The sequence below is a fragment of the Harmonia axyridis genome, chromosome 1, assembly GCF_914767665.1.
Source record: "Harmonia axyridis chromosome 1, icHarAxyr1.1, whole genome shotgun sequence".
NCBI lineage: Eukaryota > Metazoa > Arthropoda > Insecta > Coleoptera > Coccinellidae > Harmonia > Harmonia axyridis.
In genome coordinates, this window is record NC_059501.1 from 67963644 (window position 1) to 67982951 (window position 19308).

The 19308-nt window shown below is 33.5% G+C and overlaps 1 protein-coding gene across 2 annotated transcripts; it reads right to left on the reverse strand.

The window, feature by feature from the left end:
* On the reverse strand, positions 1–13539 carry LOC123675716 (general transcription factor IIF subunit 1-like). Of its 2 annotated transcripts, none has more exons than XM_045611195.1 (8): positions 13414–13539; positions 7340–7488; positions 4183–4700; positions 2153–2512; positions 1942–2056; positions 1750–1863; positions 426–476; positions 1–337 (listed from the first exon to the last, which is right to left on the reverse strand). In XM_045611195.1, exons 1-8 carry the CDS (start codon positions 13432–13434, stop codon positions 148–150), a joined length of 1518 nt encoding a protein of 505 aa, XP_045467151.1. In that variant the 5' UTR covers positions 13435–13539; the 3' UTR covers positions 1–147. The 2 variants fall into 2 exon arrangements, with proteins under 2 accessions (XP_045467151.1, XP_045467141.1); XM_045611185.1 differs by lacking the exon at positions 13414–13539 and adding an exon at positions 12526–12677.
* Between the last annotated feature and the right edge of the window lie 5769 nt (positions 13540–19308).

Genomic DNA, 19308 nt, shown 5'->3' on the forward strand with positions numbered 1-19308 from the left:
TTATTTAATCATTTATTAACATATAAAACAATATACAATATTCAACATAATACAATTTAATACAAGATATGTTCATATATGAACATATATGTTCATAGTAGGATTAAAATTAAAAATTAAAACCAAAAACCCATCACTATGCCTGACTTACTCTAATGAATAATAGTTTTTTTCGTTTATTATCGTTATTTTTGGTTTTAATTTATTTATAATTTCTCCTACTTGTTTAATCAAATCCTCAGTTGGAATGCCCCTTGACCTAAATTTACGTAGTAAGTCAGGCATAGTGATGGGTTTTCTATTGAAATATTTTCGGACATCATCCATTGTAATGATTCTGGAAAAAAAAACAAATAATGAAGTGGAAATAATTTTCTCTTAAATGCTTCCACATTCTTTTAATGAATGTGCTATCATTTTCTTACCTTCTCTGATCTGATTGCGTCCCTGAATTTCCTGGCATTGTTGAAACCATGCTGAAAAATAATTACCGCTTATTAGATCTTTCAATAACCTTAATATGAATAATAATTTCTTCAATATTATGAAATTTGATGACTATGATGAAATAATTCTTCTATGCTGTTATTTTTGTAACTGTAGATATATTATATATTGTATGTCATACACCAGTTTGTTACTCGTTGGGAATCTTAGGCTGTTTGATTTTTGCGTGTGCAATTATCAACTTCCTGTGAAAAATAACCAAACTCAGAAGGTCTTCAAGCATTTCGAAACCTCATTTTTTGTAGGTACAACTGTTCTCTATATATCCATAAAGTTTCAGCGTAGTCATATTGGTTCTAACTTCTTATGGACGATTTGGTGATGTTCGCTGCAGACAGTGGTATTTTTCAGGATCGCGGAAATTCAGATATTCCGTAACAGACCCTTCCATAAACCAAAAAAGGCCTTTTTCTCGTCAATCCCATGGACTTAAAGACATATATTCTCTCATAAGTTATTCATTCTTCTTTTATAATTGTGAAACTGACGTTTTATTAGTACGTTTACCAAAATAAAACTGATTTTTTTCATCTTCTACGTGAGTAACTAGCAAAATCACAAGATCTTGTCATCGGCATTGCCAAATGCACCTAATATTAATGCAACTTTGTACATTGAGAACCACTCATTCGGTGCCTCGCGAATACATTTCAGATTATCTTTTCTAGCCAAAACTTTTTGATTTTTTTGGATGATATATTTTCGATTCTTGCTTCAAGTATTCTCCCAGCTCATGATAATTATGAACACTCATATTCGTATGTAACATCAAAGTCATCCTTAACATTAAATAGTTAGAATATAAAAAAATGTTTCAGAGAGATCTCTATCTGTGCTATCTGCGCTATCTGTGCTAGAGAGTATTTTGATGAGCCGTTCTCAACCAAATTCTACTGCTACTTCTCTATCTGTACTTTTGGGATAAGTATCCCAGAAGTACAGATAGAGAAGTAGCAGTAGAATTTGGTTGAGAACGGCTCATCAAAATACTCTCTATATGTATATTCTCAAATCGAATGAAATACTTTTTTTCCTGATTCTAAATATACGAATTAAGTAGTAATTAACTGGTATGACATACTTAAAAGTTTTATCACCTGGAGTATTAAGAGATGTTGATGCCCTCGTGCGATCTACAAACTCTCGGTTTTGCGAGTTGTCGCCTTCAGAACATTTATATCTGTTTAATACTCTGCTACATAAATAACTATTGAATCCTTCAGTGAATTATGAACAACATACCTTGTACTCGAAGATTCCTTATTATGAATTTTAGCCAAGCACATTTGAAGAACCTTTTCTTTAGCACTTAGCTGAACTTCTTCTTTCACAACTTTGAGTTCGATTTTTTTCTTACTGTAAATGAAAAAATTATTACATCAGTAATGTATATTGTGACCACGAACTGTCCAAAATACTATGCGATGGACTCACCCCTTAGAGTTTCCTTGTTTTTTTGGTTCTGTACCCTCCTTTTCTGTGCATTCCACTTTTTTATCCTTCCCTTCTTCTTCATCGTTAGAATCATCACTAAACATATCAAATATATCTGAAAATGAAAAAGATACATTCATTATTTTATTGATTGACTATTGGCGAAATTAAAAATATATTAAAATTATCTTCGAAAGTATCAAACACTCACCACCATGCTTTTTCTTTTTTTGTTTCTTTTTATTCTCTTTCTTTTCATTTTCCTTCTCTTCTTCCTTTTCATTTTCATCCTCTTCTTCCTTTTCATCTTCCTCCTCTTTCTTATTCTTCTCATCTCCAAATTCCTCGTCCGAAGATTCGGATTCAGATTCACTGGATAAGAGGTTTTTCAGACCCTTTTCCTCAGCGACACTAGTTAATTTATGGTCTTCAATTTCACTGTCCGAGCTATCGCTAATATATTCTTTCTCTCTACCTTCGTCATCTCCATCGTCAGAATCTTCTACCGCTTCTCCATCTCTTTCCCACTTCCTTTTTTTCTTTTTAGCTTTGTTTTTGTCGTTGCATTTTCCTAAAACAAGGTCAAATTTGTCACATAATATCTATATATAGGAATGTATACCTAGAGTTTTACTGATGACATGATTTTATTACCATTGATATATGAAGGAAAGGGAAGTATACCATTAAATAGTTTCTCTGTTTACCTACAATAAAAAATCTAGAAAAGTACAGTTTTCCTGTCAAAAGCTTTTGCGCACTTGTTCGGTAATAGTTCAACAAATTTCAATCATTAATTTGAAGAAAATGATAATTCTTATAATTAGCAACTTGCCAGAAATCGTGACAATTCTTATCCTTTTTTTGTATATACAGGGTGGGCAAATAAGCGAGGTAAGCGGCTATATCTCAGGATCCACTCATCGTAGAGACTTGCGATAAAAAATTTTAGCATTAAAGTGTACAAGAAAACACACTGGAAATTGTTTTGAAGTTTATACCTCTACCGCTAGGGGGCGTAATGACTATCGTCTAGTAGAAAAATGAATTTTACTCGAAAATATTTCATATAAAGTTGAAGAAAAAATATCAATCAAATCCTTGGAAAATTCTCTTTTTGAATCTTTTTGAATTGTCACTTTCGATTTTACGACATCAAACAAGGGTAGGGGGAAGTCGATAGTTTCAGCCGTTCTGAAGTTATGGCCGACAGAAGATATTCTTCAACTGATGCACTGAGAAACCAAATTGTGTCTTCTTTCGACCATAACTACAGAACGACTGATGCTATTGCTTTGCGATCTTCTGGGTTTTTCATACAAATTTGATGGGGCTTCTGTTTCTGTCCGAACTTAAAGACACAATTTGATTTTTCAGTGCATCAGTTGTAGAATATCTTCTTTCGGCCATAACTTCAGAACGGCTGAAACTATCGCTTTGCGACCTTCAGGTTTAATTTTTTATCAACCTGATGAAGAATCCAATTGTTAGCACCGAAATAAAAATGTAACTACATAACAGATGGTTGTTTGAATTGAATAGCCTTATTTCATACCATGTCCTCAAATTAAAGCTTGTTATTTTAGAATTTACGGCAATACACCTTATAGATATCTATAATCTGATTTATATATACTGTAATGAATATTCATATACGATTTTGACAAAAGTCTCCGGTAGGATTTTCTAAAGTGATTTAATAAACCTCAGTGGCGACAAGTGTGATCTCGTTTTTGATTGGCTGAGCCTAAATATGGCGGCTTTTTGTTTACATTTTCCATTTACCTGATTTCTGGAATTTATTCAAAAAGTCAGGGCGATTTTATTAAGTCACTGTAGTATTCTTCAGTTAAATGAATTTGTTCTATATACAATAAAATACTATCAGGCCTAATAATTTTTATTTGTGTGTCAGTTCAGTCCATTGTATTCTTGAGTTCTATGTCCCCATTAGCCATTTTTAGGCTCAATTTGAACGAATTGGCGCCAATATGTTTAATTAAGTCACTATAGGATTATCCACACTCGTGTCCCTACTCTCAAAGCTATGTTAGAAAGGTGATTGTTCAAATGACCTTGTCCTAATTTATTTAATCAACAATTCAACTAATAAAATTTTATCACTCTTTCCTCGCATTAGATATCTACTCTACGTATTCTTGCCAATACTTTACAACCTACTATTGAGTTACATATATCATCAAAAATATTGCTATTCAATTATTACTACTATTAAAATACCTCTCTTTTTATTTTTAGGCTTCTCGTCTAGATTATCTTGTTCCGTGTTGTCTTCCTCAGATGATTCATCGTCACTAATGATCCACTCGTCCATTTCAGTCACCTTTAAGTCCTTCTTTGGTCTAACATTTTTCTCCTCATCTTCTTCCGTGTTCACCTTTAGACTATTTTTTATTTTCAAAGCGAAATAATTGAACGTTTGATTTCTTTTTTCGTACTCTTTTTCTGCATCTTCAGATTCCATATGTTTAAAACGGTTGTGGGCGCTGAAATTGTGCCAGTCCTGTACTGGAAATGCCTCAATACTGCCGTCTTGATTTTGACTGAACAAATAATAATCAATTTTTTCCAAGGCCCCAGCTGTTCTTGTGCTCTTGAAATGCCTTTCTGTGTCGTCAGAACGGACTTTCATCAGAAACGGCTGGTTTTCCTCCTTATATTCAATTTTGCGGCTCCTCATGTTGGCGAGTTTCTTTTCTTCCCTTTCTTTTTTGAGGTATGCAGAACCGGCACCATAACTGGTCAGAAATAGAATAATAAAAAACATAACAAATTTCATACTACTGTTTTCTCCTATTCCAAAGATCAAGAGTAATATGATAAAAACAATTTTTTTTTCAATTTCTACAATTTTTACCATCCTGTATTTCAAAAGGTGGGACATTTAGGACATATGTTGATATGAAGTTTTTTTCTTAGAATGGGTCCAAAAATTACCCCTATAAATATTGACCTTCAATTAGGAACAACCCTGTATATACGCCTCGAACAAGCTAAGGAATCTGGAAACATTTAAAATATTTCTAGCCTTTCCTAGAATTTGCGTACTAACCCCTTAAATAATCACAAGATCAACAAAACTTTAACGTAAGAAATAATATAAATATGGCTATGTTCAATCTAGTCATGAATATTAAGGTCGCGCGTCGGCATGTGTGCTTACCCCTATTTTCACGTGTTTTTTGCACTTAATCAAGCTGCTTGTCGGTATTTCTTCTACCAACGGTACCATCTATTTTTGTGAAGTACGGCTTCTTTTTCTTTGATATAATATTATAACAATCGGTTTTTTAGATCTTCTGGAGTTATCTCTTTATATGTACAGGGTGGCCACTTTTTCAATGGGATTGTATTGGTAACTTTCAAACCATAAGAGTTAGAAGGTCGATCAAATGGAGAAAAAGTTGCATGCATAGAAGCATTATCAAGCAGTTAAAACAAATCGAAATTATCAGGGCCGGTTATTGAGATATCATAAGAAAAGTAAATTCCGTCATTATAATTTTTCTTTTTTTCTCACTTTATTTCAAATATTATCAAAAAATGTTACAGGAATTTTTCATTCGACAGTAAATTGTTCTCAGTTTGACGTAATCAGATTTCGTATCCATTGTTTCGTGCTCTCTGGGCCACCCTCAACCTCATTTTTTTCAATACGGACCTGTATATTTTATGAGACTTTTCGAAATAACTTTAAACGCTGAATTCAACGATATATCATACAATGTCATTCAAAGTTGATGTTCAGGTGATTTTGACCCTTATCCAAATTTCTTCGGGTCGGATCTGTATTACATTTCGGTACTCATTACTCATCTTGAACTAAATGGAACATATCAGAATCAAATCAAGAAACAAGTAATAATTATTTACATATTTCAATTCATAATAATTAAACGAATTATCATTTAATGAAAGAAAAATCGAATGATTATTCGAAAGTAAATGAAAATGAATGAAGTAAGTGTTCGAAATGTCCACCATTTTGTAAAATGCACTTAACGGTTCTGCAACCCATACTTCTTATACATTTGCATTTTCGTCTTCTTGAATACCTTCCGATACATTATCAATCTTCTCGCGAGAAATCACTATTGTTGGATTTGTCATTTGTTCCGTTGAAACAAATTACAGAATCGAACTTTATTTTGATATCATTACGATATAAGTTTTGCAAGGCTTGCTATTCAAATTTAAAATCATTGTATTCGCGTCTCTTGACTATTTTATTAACAGCAGTTTTTGATAAATTGCATTCACTACAGATCTGACCATAGTATAAGGAATTATACTATGATCTGACCAAAGAAAATTGGATAAGGGTCAAAATCGCCTGAAAATGACATTGTATGATATATCGTTGAATTCAGCGTTTAAAGTTATCTCGAAAAGTCTCATAAAATATACAGGTCCGTATTGAAAAAAATGAGGTTGAGGGTGGCCCAGAGAGCACGAAACGTTGGATACGAAATCTGATTACGTCAAATTGAGAACAATTTACTGTCGAATAAAAAATTCCTGTAACATTTTTTGATAATATTTGAAATAAAGTGAGAAAAAAAGAAAAATCATGATGACAGAATTTACTTTTCTTATGATATCTCAATAACCGGCCCTGATAATTTCGATTTGTTTTAACTGCTTGATAATGCTTCTATGCATGCAACTTTTTCTCTATTTGATCGACCTTCTAACTCTTATGGTTTAAAAGTTACCAATACAATCCCATTGAAAAAGTGGCCACCCTGTATATGAAATGTGTATTACAATGGTTCCAATAAATACCTATGAGAAAATATATACAAGGTGTTCATGAATAGTTCCGAAATAAATTAGGGGTTGATTCCTTGTCAAAAAATCGGGTGGGTCCTTCATATTACATTAATTTTTGAGCCCCCTTCCGCTTGTTAGAGCCTTCGGAACTCCCTCCTCCGAAATTTTTCAGAAATACAGGATTCTAATTTCAATGAAAATGATCTCCACTTTTTCTATTTTATTATTATTTTTTTTAGTTCAAGTCAACAAACACCCGAAATGTTTGTCTAGCTACGGCCTGACCGCAACTGCGAGTGAAATTTAGCAGCAATCAAAATAGTATCTTATAAATCAAGGTCGTGAACATAATTTCTTGAGTCTCAACTCGTAAGAAAAAATATTTGAAATTATCATCGAAAGAACTAATAATATAACAAAAATCTTTTGAGTTTTATAATATACATCCCCCTATCAACTATATCGCCTCGTGACCTAACAACGTCCGAGCATTTCGAATCACATATTATTCGAGTTGTACCAACAGCTATTTCGGTGATATTTTATAATGTTTTTTCTATTGTGCTCCATGCAGGCCTTTAGGAGAAATATTAACTGTACTCACCTTGGTTCTTCTTCTTTCTCCTTATATAACCTTTCATTATTTTCCCGGCATATTTGAACACTTTTCCATTGTTTATATTCAACATCTTTATGAAAGCTCAACATTGTGCACTTTTCATTTTTCCTTCTACGCAGTGTTATAGGGTAAACCTGAAAAAAATTATAATATTGATTAAATTATTATGAAAGGGATGAAGGTGGCTGGAATCTACTGGATATCATTTAAATTGCTTATGATCAAATAGACAGTTTACCAAATACTTCAAAGATCAAGAAAGATCTCCCTATTTCGCGGTTTACATATTCGATTTCAATTAGATCGATTTTGGGTAGGCGGGTCAATAAGTACATAAGTACTTTTAGGCAGCTCTCAGATAATTCCCTGCCAATCTCACTAAACACACAGCAAAACCTTTTCTTCACCGCGTTTCGACCACGACCGTTTTTGCTTGACGTTGTCATAAATAATTCACTTTTCATCACCAGGTACCAAGCGTTTCAAAAATGGGGCGATTTTATTGCGATTCTGCAATGATTCGCAGTGGAAATGCGGTCCATGCGGTTTTTTGCGTTAGCTCGTGTGGTATGCATACATCTAGCATGCATATAGTGTTCCAAAATAGTATATTCTAAAACAAGTTGCAGAATGGGCTCCTATTCCAACACGAATGCGAAATTCGAAAACGAGCGACGAAGGAGCGAGTTTTGGAACGCATGAGTATTGGAATTGCCTTCTGCAACGAGTATTAGACGATATTTTCTCTATTTCAGTCTAGTTTTATGAAATATTGTCGAAATTCAATGGAAAATTCAGATCATATATCCTAATGACATTTGTATTGTAGCTTGGAAGTTGGTGTGACAGTTACGAAAATTGACAGATTACAGAATTTCAATTTGAGTCGTACGTCTCGAATTTCGAAATAATTTATAATTACGCATTGAATTCGTGAATTATGTCTGACGAAATCGATTTAACACCAACAGAATTGAGAGAAATTGCGAATAATGTCGCGATTTTTCAGGATACATTTTTATATTCATAAGGTCTCGAGGAGGGGGCCATGGCCCCCATGCCCCTCCTCCCTGTATCTGCCCCTGTAGAAAACGAAGGACGAGGAAGCGTAGTGCCACACCCAATGGCATTGGCGAAACAACAGCGACGTTGTTGAAACCGCTACTTTTCAAATGCAGCAAAATCTCTCTTTCCAACAATCTTCTTCTCTACAAGTCCACCATTCGGCAGGTCACGTGAGGATACGCTACAAAGTTTTTTCTACAGAGACTTCAAATCGTGCAGAATGCAATCATGAGACGAGCTTAAGGGTGTAAACTGCCTTTCTCACTAGCCCCCGGTTTCTGAAAGACTGATTAAATCTTTGTTCAACTAATACATTTAACTTAACAGCGATGTCAAATCCATTTGGATTTCTGAAATATTGTACAGTGTAAAATTAACTAATCTATGTTATCTGGAGCTTTTCAATAAGATGGAATTTCCAATCCTTCAAGTAAAATTTTTATTTGTCGCTTCCCTATTTCGTAATATTTCCAGTTATTGCTATTCTGAATTATCAAATCGAGCTAGCCAATTGTGTGCGAGAGTCATAGGTGTGGAGAATCCTGATTTGATTGTTGAATGCTTCATCAGGAATCCTTTTCTCTTAATTTCACAATAGCTAAATCATTAAACTGAGAAAAACATTGACCTTTTTAAAACACGAAAGAATTTTTATGAATGAATCACATTGTTAACTATTTTTGAGCATGAATTGATAATTTAGAAGTTAATCTAATTATGTCACACTTCTGCTATAGTGTCCAGTCAGACAAGGAGTGACGAATGTTGGCATCAAAACAAATGCATTAGTGACAAGGCGATTTTCATTCCTCTTTTAATGTTCTAAGACGTGAGCTTATACATTTTTTTTTTTGAAGAACGATATAATTTTTTTTTTGCCATCAGAATATAAAATTCCAACAATTTTGAAATTCATCATTGAAATAATTTAGATCCGATTGAAAAACCTTTCATTGTCAAAGTGATATAAAACAAAATCTATATTTTTCTTTGCGAAAAAATCAATGATTTTTCTCTAAATTGGCATCCGACAGGAGTTTCTTCCCAAGATTGAAAGAATCGATAAAGCGATTTTCGGACAGAATAAAAATGAAATCACATTGAAGAACCTAGTCGGAAAGGAAGTATACGATCTGTCAATGCACTTTAGTACAGGGTCCTAAAATAGTGCGTTAGGCATCCATAATTGCCAAACCAGACGTTTTAGGAATTTAGTTGAAAAGCGCTTTGTACTTTCAATGCTGCATCTCAGGAAATTATTTCCTGATATACAAGGTGTTCCCAAATAAAATTATTCAACAAATGGATGATTATTTAAATGGAACACCCCTTACATTTTTGCATATTTAAGATGCTCTATCATGATGCAAAATATCAAGGATATTTTTCCAACGGTACGGATCTTATTCAGAAAAAACTGCAAAATTTCGACGAAACAGTAGTTCGGTAAAAGCCCTTTACCGATTTCCAGAAGCGATAGAAACACGAATTTGATCAGAATTTCTTTCAACTTGAGAATTTTCCTAGTCATCGTTCCTAAATGATCAACCTCTCTTACACAGGGTGTCCGTTATCAATGTCCAAATATGAAGAATTTCAAATTGTTTTTTCTCGATTTTTTCAAATTTAACACCTTGCTTTTTTTTCCATGATGATATACACAGTTCAAAACCTTACATTTTTTCGGAAGTAACCTTAGGATTATTTTCATTCCTGCGTCCAGCAGACACGAAAAATGACGAAAAATGAATTCAGATGGTTTTCAAAATCGCTATCGGTAAACACATGGTGCATCTGAATGTGGTAGGCATGATACCTATTATTTTTGAGGATTCTTTGATCTGAGCTCTCACTTATACTACAGGCTACACCAAACTTCCTTTGGCTTGTGTGTGGATTTTCAGTTACATGCAGTAAAGCCTCGAGCTCCCTGTCTTCGTTAGTGACCGATTTTATCCTCTCTTCTTTTTTATGGATATATGATATATGGATGTCTTCTTTTCGGATATTCGACAGCATAGGATCTACTGGCTATTAAACCGTTTCTGTGGCACTGCCCCAACATGAAAATCATATAAACCATTTCATCTTTACCAAAATTCATCTCAATTTATCGTATTAGGAAATCACTTTGAGCTCTGAATAACAATATTTTGATCAATACTTCAAAACAGTTTCTGTGGCACTGCTCCGACATGAAAATCATATGAACGATTTCATGAATAATATTTTTTTTTGGTGCCGATAAAACTGTAATCATTAGAATATACACGTTACCAATAATACCTATGTATGTGTTACTTATTCGGTCAAATATTATCATTTTCATGTCGAACTTCAAGAATTATGATTTTGGAAGGGTTTTGGAGGTTTTCAAGAATTGGTCATTCAGTTTGGTTTCATTGTGTGACTCATTTAAAATATCCGTTAGTTATTATGTTCATAATTCCTGAAATTTTTGGTTGGATTGTCATTTTTCGTGTCTGCTGGACACAGCAGTGAAAATAATCCTACGGTTATTTCCGTAAAAATGTTAATTGTGTATATCATCATGGAAAAAAATACAAGGTGTTACATTTGAAAAAATCTAGAAAAACAAAGATTTAACATCTGATATATAATTTTTTCATTCCATGCTTGGGCTACAGGTTTTTAGTCCTACCATTTTTTTTCCGAGTGGAGAGATATTTTACGTTAAATAAGAAAATCAAAAACATTGTAAACATGTAAAATTTGCAATGTTATTGTAACCAACTGCATCCAAACAGCTCAAATAATTTCCAAGAAAAGCTGTAGACAACACTTCCAAAGATTATTATTTATTACTTTGTAATAAAGGGAGGTTATTTCTCAATTATCTCTCAATGAAGAATAAATAGCTGTCATCTAATTACGATAATATATTATAGTCATCGCCATCCCCGGTTCATTAGACAATTCGAAATTTTATGGTTGTTACCTACTGAAATACACGATAATTAGAAATGAAATACAATAACAGACTGAGTCAACACAGTATGGTAAAAACTACCTAGAATTGGAAGACGTCTGACCCAAACAATCTACAATCAATTATTATCAGGTAGGTAGTTATTAACTTACCAAGACTGAATAATAGGTAAAGTACTTTCTCCAGTTCTGTTTAAGTACTTATCTTTCATCTTATATTTACTACAATATTATTTTCTCGGAAAACTATTCGGTAAGTATAGGTATAATAAAACGCTTTTGAATTCATATTTAATTACGGTTATTCTAATTCCACTTATTCCAAAAATTAAGGGAAAATTTCATGATTATATTCCATCAGGAGTATTTAGTAATCCGAAATGAAAAAATATGAAAGAGCGATTGTGTAGCGAAATAATCTCTAATAGATCTTCATTGGTGCATGTTTCAATCAAAATGACCCGCTTTATAAGACCACCATTGTGCACCTCTTAAAAAATACTCCTAGAACCGTCTGTGATATCTAACAATAATTATTATTTACCTACTGACAATACTGCGAATAGAAAAATCGTGATTTGATATTAAATTAATCAATATTTAATTTAATATTATTTTTAATAATTATTTGCCTTTTTCGGTAACAAGAAGTAAATGTGAATTTGAATAGATTTCCATTGCGTGAAGTGTGAAGACAGAGTCAATCAAATATTGGAAAAAGCTTCAGCTTCAAATGTAATGGATTCTGTTCAAACAAAATAATGATTTTTTTTAACCTAGGGAAATAGAAAAGCGGTCATTTAATAATTTTTAAGGACAACGGCGTTAAACTCTCAATAATAGAATATTATTTATTAAATATTCATTCAAAAGTTAAAAAAGTGGTTCAAATATATCTTATCAAATGTATACAGATGACACTATACTTCAGAATAACAATAAGAAGAGATTTTAATTGTCAAGAGCTCCGTCATCCACTATCTACAAACTATTAAAAAATCATAAACAGAAAACTAAAAGCAAATTCGATCCAAAAAAACCAAAAATAAAAAACAAAATTTGTCTCTCAGAATAAATATATCGCGGAAAAAAAATTTATTAAAAAAGATTACATTAATTATAACGCAATGGAGGATGCAGAATTTTTTTCCACTTACCTTTACATTTTGGCTTGACATTTTAAAACAATAGTATAACAGTCAATATTGAATACAATAATCGTTAGTAGATTCGAGCAAAAAACGTGTTCACTCACAGAACGTTATATTCATTCGCCAGTGGCTTATTCACTAATGAACAACATAATAACAAGGGTGGGCATAACATATTTGAATTTGAGAATCTATAGAGGTAAAATTTTTCTTCTTCTTCAGGATAAGACCACATTGTGGTTATAAAAATGAAGAATATATAATTAAAACGAGAAAATTTACGAACACTCAGATGTAGCCCCATCTTTATAGATTATATCCTCATTTTAGTAATTGCAATATCCTCATTTTAAGAGAAACTATAGCACTTTATATGATTTCAGTATACTGAAAAAAAATTGTTCATTGTACCAAAGAATGGCATCAACTTGATTTTATTGATACAATGTATTTTTTCATCAACGTAAAGAACTTCAGTCTCTAACGTGTATCCCTATTATTCATTGATATTATGATTCCCCTTTTCGCGAATATCACGATTCTGAAGTTCTTGAGTCAATTCAATTCAATATTTCTTTATATCAAATCAAATTACACTTTTACAATTATGAAATGAAAGGACGTCAAATTAGAATCCCACAACTATTTCCCATGAAAATAACCAATTCAACACTTATGACTACCTAATAAAAATCACAGTTTATATATTCTTCTATACTGTATGGTTCAAGTTTCATAAGTAACTGTTTTAATCTCTGCTTAAATTGTTTTTCTGTGTTAATATTTTTATAACTCTTAGAATAAATACCTATATCACGGAAAATTCATCTATGAACAAAGATTATATTAATTAGAACGCAATGGAGAACGCAGAATTTTTTTCGATTTACTCACCTTTACATTTTGGCTTGACATTTTGAAACAATTGTATATTCAATACACTAATTTTCAGTAGTGTCACGCAAAGGACTTTTTCACTCGTCGAACGTTATATTCATTCGCCAGTAGCTTATTCTCAACAACATAATAACAAGAGTGGGTATAGCACATTTGAATTTAAGAATCTATAGAAGTGAACATTTTTTTTTCTTCTTCTTCTTTAGGATAGACGAAATTGTGGTTATAAAAATGAAGAAAATATAAATAATATTTACTTCAACCTGTCCTTAGATCAATTTTTAAACGGTTTACTGAAAATAAATCGCCTAACTACTCCATTCGAATTGTTTTTTTTTTTAAATAATAATTCCTGGGAAAAGCTCTCACGAAAGAGTTTGGCAAATCCACACCGGCGCAGAGCATGCGGTGTAGTGTCCGTGAAGTTAGCTCCCACTTTTTCGAAAATGAAGATTTTTTTTTGCATTCGTTAGTAACTATTTGTAACACAGAAATTTCCGTTCGTACCTCAAGGATACTGGTAGAAAAATACCACATTCCGCTAGGGTGCCAACTTCACTTTTTTTTTCGATTTTTCTCGAAAATAAAATTTAGTTTGAAAGAACATCGTTAGTAACTGTTTGTAACACAAAAATTTCTGTTCGTAACCTAACCTATAATGAAAAAATATCGCTCCTAAAATGCGAAGTTAGCACCCACTTTTTAGAAAATCAAGTACATCTTTAGTAGTTAATTGTAACACGAAAATTTTGTTTGTAACCTAACCTATAATGAAAATATGACACCCCTAAAATGCGAAGTTGCCACCTACATCCTCTGAAACTCCCAATTTTCAATTTTTCGGCTCCCAATAGTTCTTCGTTTATAATACAAAAATTATGTTCCTCACAAAATCTGTAGGGGAGAGTGAACCATACGGGCCAAGTGCGTCTTTCACAATATCTCCCTTGACCGGCAATATATCCGGCAACAATTAATGCAGTTCACGAGTAAATCAATTACTTCGTGATGTCAATGAAAAAATTCATGAAAAATAGTGAAACTTCAATAGATATGGAGATTTTTGGTAATACAACTCTTGTCTTGTTATATTTCAGGTGAATTAAACAAGGATTTGTTAGCTTTATATATTTTTCTCAACTCAATAATAAAGTCTAATAAATTAAAAAGGTTTTATTCTCAACTCGCTATTCACATCTCAATAATCTCAACTACACAACAGCTTCTCCAACATTAGGATACCCTAATCTCACTTCCTCAACCATAGATTAATATTATACAAAACAAAAAAACTTATTCTTTCTTATTAGAATTTTCTATATAACACTCGGCCTATCCTGATGTTAATAAAAAATTTATTAAATGAAATAATCTTGCAAATATTTCGGTGGTCTTCTTCTTCTAACTTCTCGTCCTCTGTGTACGTCATCATTTGGTTCTTGGTCTTCATCTTGGTTTACTATAGGGTCTTCCTTCCGGTTTTCGTTCTTGTTCTCTTCTGGGTCTTCTGTCTTCTTTCTTCTTTCTTGGTTCTCGTTCGCTCTCTACGTCTTCTTCATCGTAGCATACATCTTCATCGCAGTCGTAGTTTTTCCATAATTTGAGCTGACTCACATGTGCTGTAGTTCTCGTCTGGTCTTGTTTGTCTTCTAAGTTTGTCACGCTATAGGTATCTGATGGTAATACTTGGGTAATCACTAGAGGTCCTTTGAATCTTCTTTGTAATTTCGTAGATTCTCCTGTACTGGCTCGATTTGCTTTCATATAAACAATATCTCCAACTTGGTATTTTATACCTGCATGTCTATGTTTGTCGTATCTGCCTTTGGTCTTGTTTTGTTCATTCCTAATCTTCTCTTGAATTTCTTCTTGGATTTCTTGCGGTGGTCTATAATGTTCATTTTCTTCTGTCAATGTTCTCATAAGTCCATCATTGAATCTAGGTAAGTATCCATATAATGTTTCAAAGGGAGTTTTATTTGTGGTCTTATTAACTGAAGTATTCATCTGTTTCTCGATTTTCTCAACCACTTGGTCCCAATCTCTACCTTCATTGTCTTCAACATTCATCTGTAACATAGGAATTAAATAATTATTAACTCGTTCTACCATACCGTTCGCTTGTGGGTGCCTGCTGGAGTTCAAGGTGTGTCTTGTGCCATGATTGTTACAAAATTCTTCAAATTTCTTGGATGTAAAGCAAGTTCCTCTATCCGTTACCAGTCTAATTGGTGCACCGAACTTATCAATGAACTTTCCGAGTCTTGTTATCGTAGTTGTTGTATTAACGTTTTTAGCAATCTCCAATTGTACATATTTTGTCAAGTTATCGATTATAACTAAAATATATTTGTTTCCTTTACTGCTGGTCACAAAAGGTCCCAAATGGTCCCAAATAGTCACAATGTACTACTTCAAATGGTCTCTTCCCGGGGGGTATTGGATTCAAGTAACCTTCCTGTTTTCCTACTTTATGTTTGGCTAAAATACATTCTAGACACATTCTCAAATGATTTGATACATACGTTCTCATTCCTGGGAAATAATAGTATCTCTGTATCTTTTCTAAAGTTCTGTCTAATCCTCCATGTCCATCTAAGTCGTGATACTTGATTAATATTGATTTTCTCATTGTCGCTGGTACAACATATAAGTGATTTTCTTCATCGTGTTTCTTCGCAATCTTGTATAATATCCTATTCTTCAAAATGTAGCTTTCAACTTCACCATTTTCTGCTTTGGTTCTTTCGTATGGTTTCATTTTTAAAATTCTGATTTTCCTACTCAAATTGTCATCAGTCCTTTGGGTCAACAGAATTTCTTCTTCTCTGGATATAATTGAATAAACTGAAAATTTATCATCAATTAGGTCTTCTACATCTCCATTTGGTTCTTCTGTTGGTGCTCGTGATAGTGCATCCACATGTTGCATTATTTCTCCTGGTTTGTATCTAATTTCGAAATCGTACTCACTAAGTGTATATTGCACCATCTGATTATCTGACTATTGTTGGTCTTATTCTTATTCAGGTAACATAGTGCTTGGCAATCTGTAATAACTGTAAATTTAATTGGCAACAATAGAAATCTAAGTCTTTCAATTGACCATATGATCGCTAACAGTTCTAATTTTGATGAATGATATGATTTCTCTGCGTCAGTTGTCTTTCGGCTAACTGCGTATACCATTTTCATTTTTCCTGTTTCATCAGATTGGAGTAAAATTGAAGCTAACCCATCCTTACAAGCATCAGTGTGTAATTCGGTTCTTCTAGCTTTTGGATTGAATATCTGTAACACAGGTTCTTTCATTAGAATTGATTTCACCTCTGTAAAACTTTTCTCCTGTTTCTCGTCCCAATGAAATCTGCTTTCCTTCTTCAATAATCTGCTCAATGGTTCGACTATCAAGGCGAACTTTGGAATGAATCTCCTAAAAAATCCAAAAAGTCCTAAAAATCTTTTAATTTCGTGGTTATTAAAAGGTCAACAAGGACAACATAACCATTGTCAAACAGAAGATTTGAAATTGTACTTCTTTTTCTTTTCATCATTCATTTCCAAATATCAGCCGTTTTATTTATTATATTTCGTGATGAATGTCGCTTAGGCTGAAAAACGGAAGATTTTCCTGGTTGACGTGGGAATCTGCTTTTTCGAGGTACCCGTGGAGGAAGTAGTTAGGTTTTTGTCCGCTGGGTGGCGCACCGCAGTAATCATACTGCGTTCAATAAGGTGCCTGCTATTTCGTTTGTTTGTCATCTTGGGTAGAGTTATGCGGTACTGATGATCCCTAATGAGGGTGAAACCGGTTTATTGCTATTCTCCCTCGATGACATGCATTGATGGCATTTTGCTGATACATTAACCAGATAGTTAATTAATGTCGTTTAATATTATTACACACTTGGAAATTGTACTTTTTTTTCTTTTCACGTTATTAAGCTTGATATTTAGAGCGTTTCCAAACATAAGCCTACTTCGCAAAACATGAATTTCACTTTTTATGGCACATTGGGACAAGTGAGTCTCGAGTTCTAAAATGATCACAGATGCATTCTATAAAGACCACCTCGAAGAAAAAGCAACAACAGCGAAAGCCCAAGCAGTCATAAGGACTTTGAGAAGGCTGGACCAAGTTTTTTCAATAAAAAAGAAAATTAACAATATCAGATGAAGAAGAAAACACAATATAACGAAAGATATTGCTGAAACTAAATTGGAAAACCAATACGTTAATAAACTGGGAGTATAATATATGTACAACTGAGCGCACGCAAATAGAGTTCAAAGCAGAAAAAGTAATAATACACGAGCTCTATCCAAAAAAGAACCCATATTACGACATTGCCCTAATTACCCTCAAAGAAGATGCTTTACAATTCACCCCCTTATGTCTACCTAAATATGGTGAGTAAAAATTACGTTCAGTTTTACTCTAACCTGATGGGAATTTATTTTCAACTAAACTTTTTATCCGCAAGTGTTCATTTTATTAAAATAGATATTGTTTCACCACAGTTGGAGAACATCTTCGACTTATTTTCGTATGAATTCATGAAAAAATTAGAGAGAAACAAAATAGCAGAAAACAAAAATGTATTTTTTCATTTTTGTCTGTCTGTACCTGACACCTGTACGTGGTTATCTCCGACAATACTGCATGATTTTCATTGCGAACTCTTGCACTAAGCTTGAAATTGTTATTTATACAGGGTGACTGGTGACGTAAAGGACAAAGGCTCAGTGGAGATAGAGGGCCTCAAACATAAGGATATTGGTTTCAGAGTACACAGGGTGTTCCAAATTAAGTCGGCACCATTGCCAACTCCATTATTATTGATGCTACGATGTCGGTTAAATGGGCAAACTGGTAGCAATTTTAGTGGCCTTCTCGATGCCGAAAACAAAACAAAAATGGACAGTCGCGTTGTCATGGCCCCCCCTCGCGGATCTTCTTAATAAAAAAGTGTATCCTGAATTACCGAAAAATATGCACTTATTTGGTTTTTAATATTTTTTTCCAATAAATAGCTTTAGTAATCTGCATTTCGTGTTTAATAAGTCCGATCGTGTTCCACTAAATGGCGTTTGAAAGATGAGATTTAGTACTTAATAATCTTTTGCGACAGTTTTATGATTAGTTTACTCAGTTAAGTTTGAGCGCGCGTTAAAGATGGACACTATAACAAAGAAAAAATACGTTATAATTGAATTTTTCTTCGATAAAGGCGAAAATGCAAGCCAAGCGGCTGAAAATTTAAATAATGTTCATGGTCTTGATACTGTAATAGCCAATCACGCGCTATTTTGGTTTCGTCGATTCCGTTTCGGTAATTTCTATGTCAAAGATGTATCACGCACTGGAGACCAATTGTCGGAAATATCGACAATATCATTGTCGAGTCCTGTTTCCATTGCTCAAGAGTTGAAGATTGCACAAAAAACCGTTTGGAACCATTTGCATAAGGCTAGTCTCAAGAAGAAGCTAGATGCATGGATACCACACGAGTTAACGCAGAAAACCTCATCAATCGCAACAAAATCACCCCAATTTCGAAACCGTTGGTGGCTGCTGATGAAATGAAAAGTGGATCACTTACGACAACGTCAAGCGAAAACGGTCGTGGTAAAAAAAGCGGTGAGCTGTCGTCAGGTTTTGCTCTATGTTTGGTGGGATTGGCAGGGAATTACCTACATGAGATGCTCCCCTAAGGCACAAATGTTGACTCGGAACTGTACTGTCAACATTTGGACCATCTGAAGGAAGCAATAGCCCAGAAGTGACAAATAGGAGAGGAATTGTGTTCTATGGGGACAACGTAAGGCCACACACATCGATAGGGACTGCATCCACCTTATAGTCCAGACCTGGTCCAAAGTGATTACCAT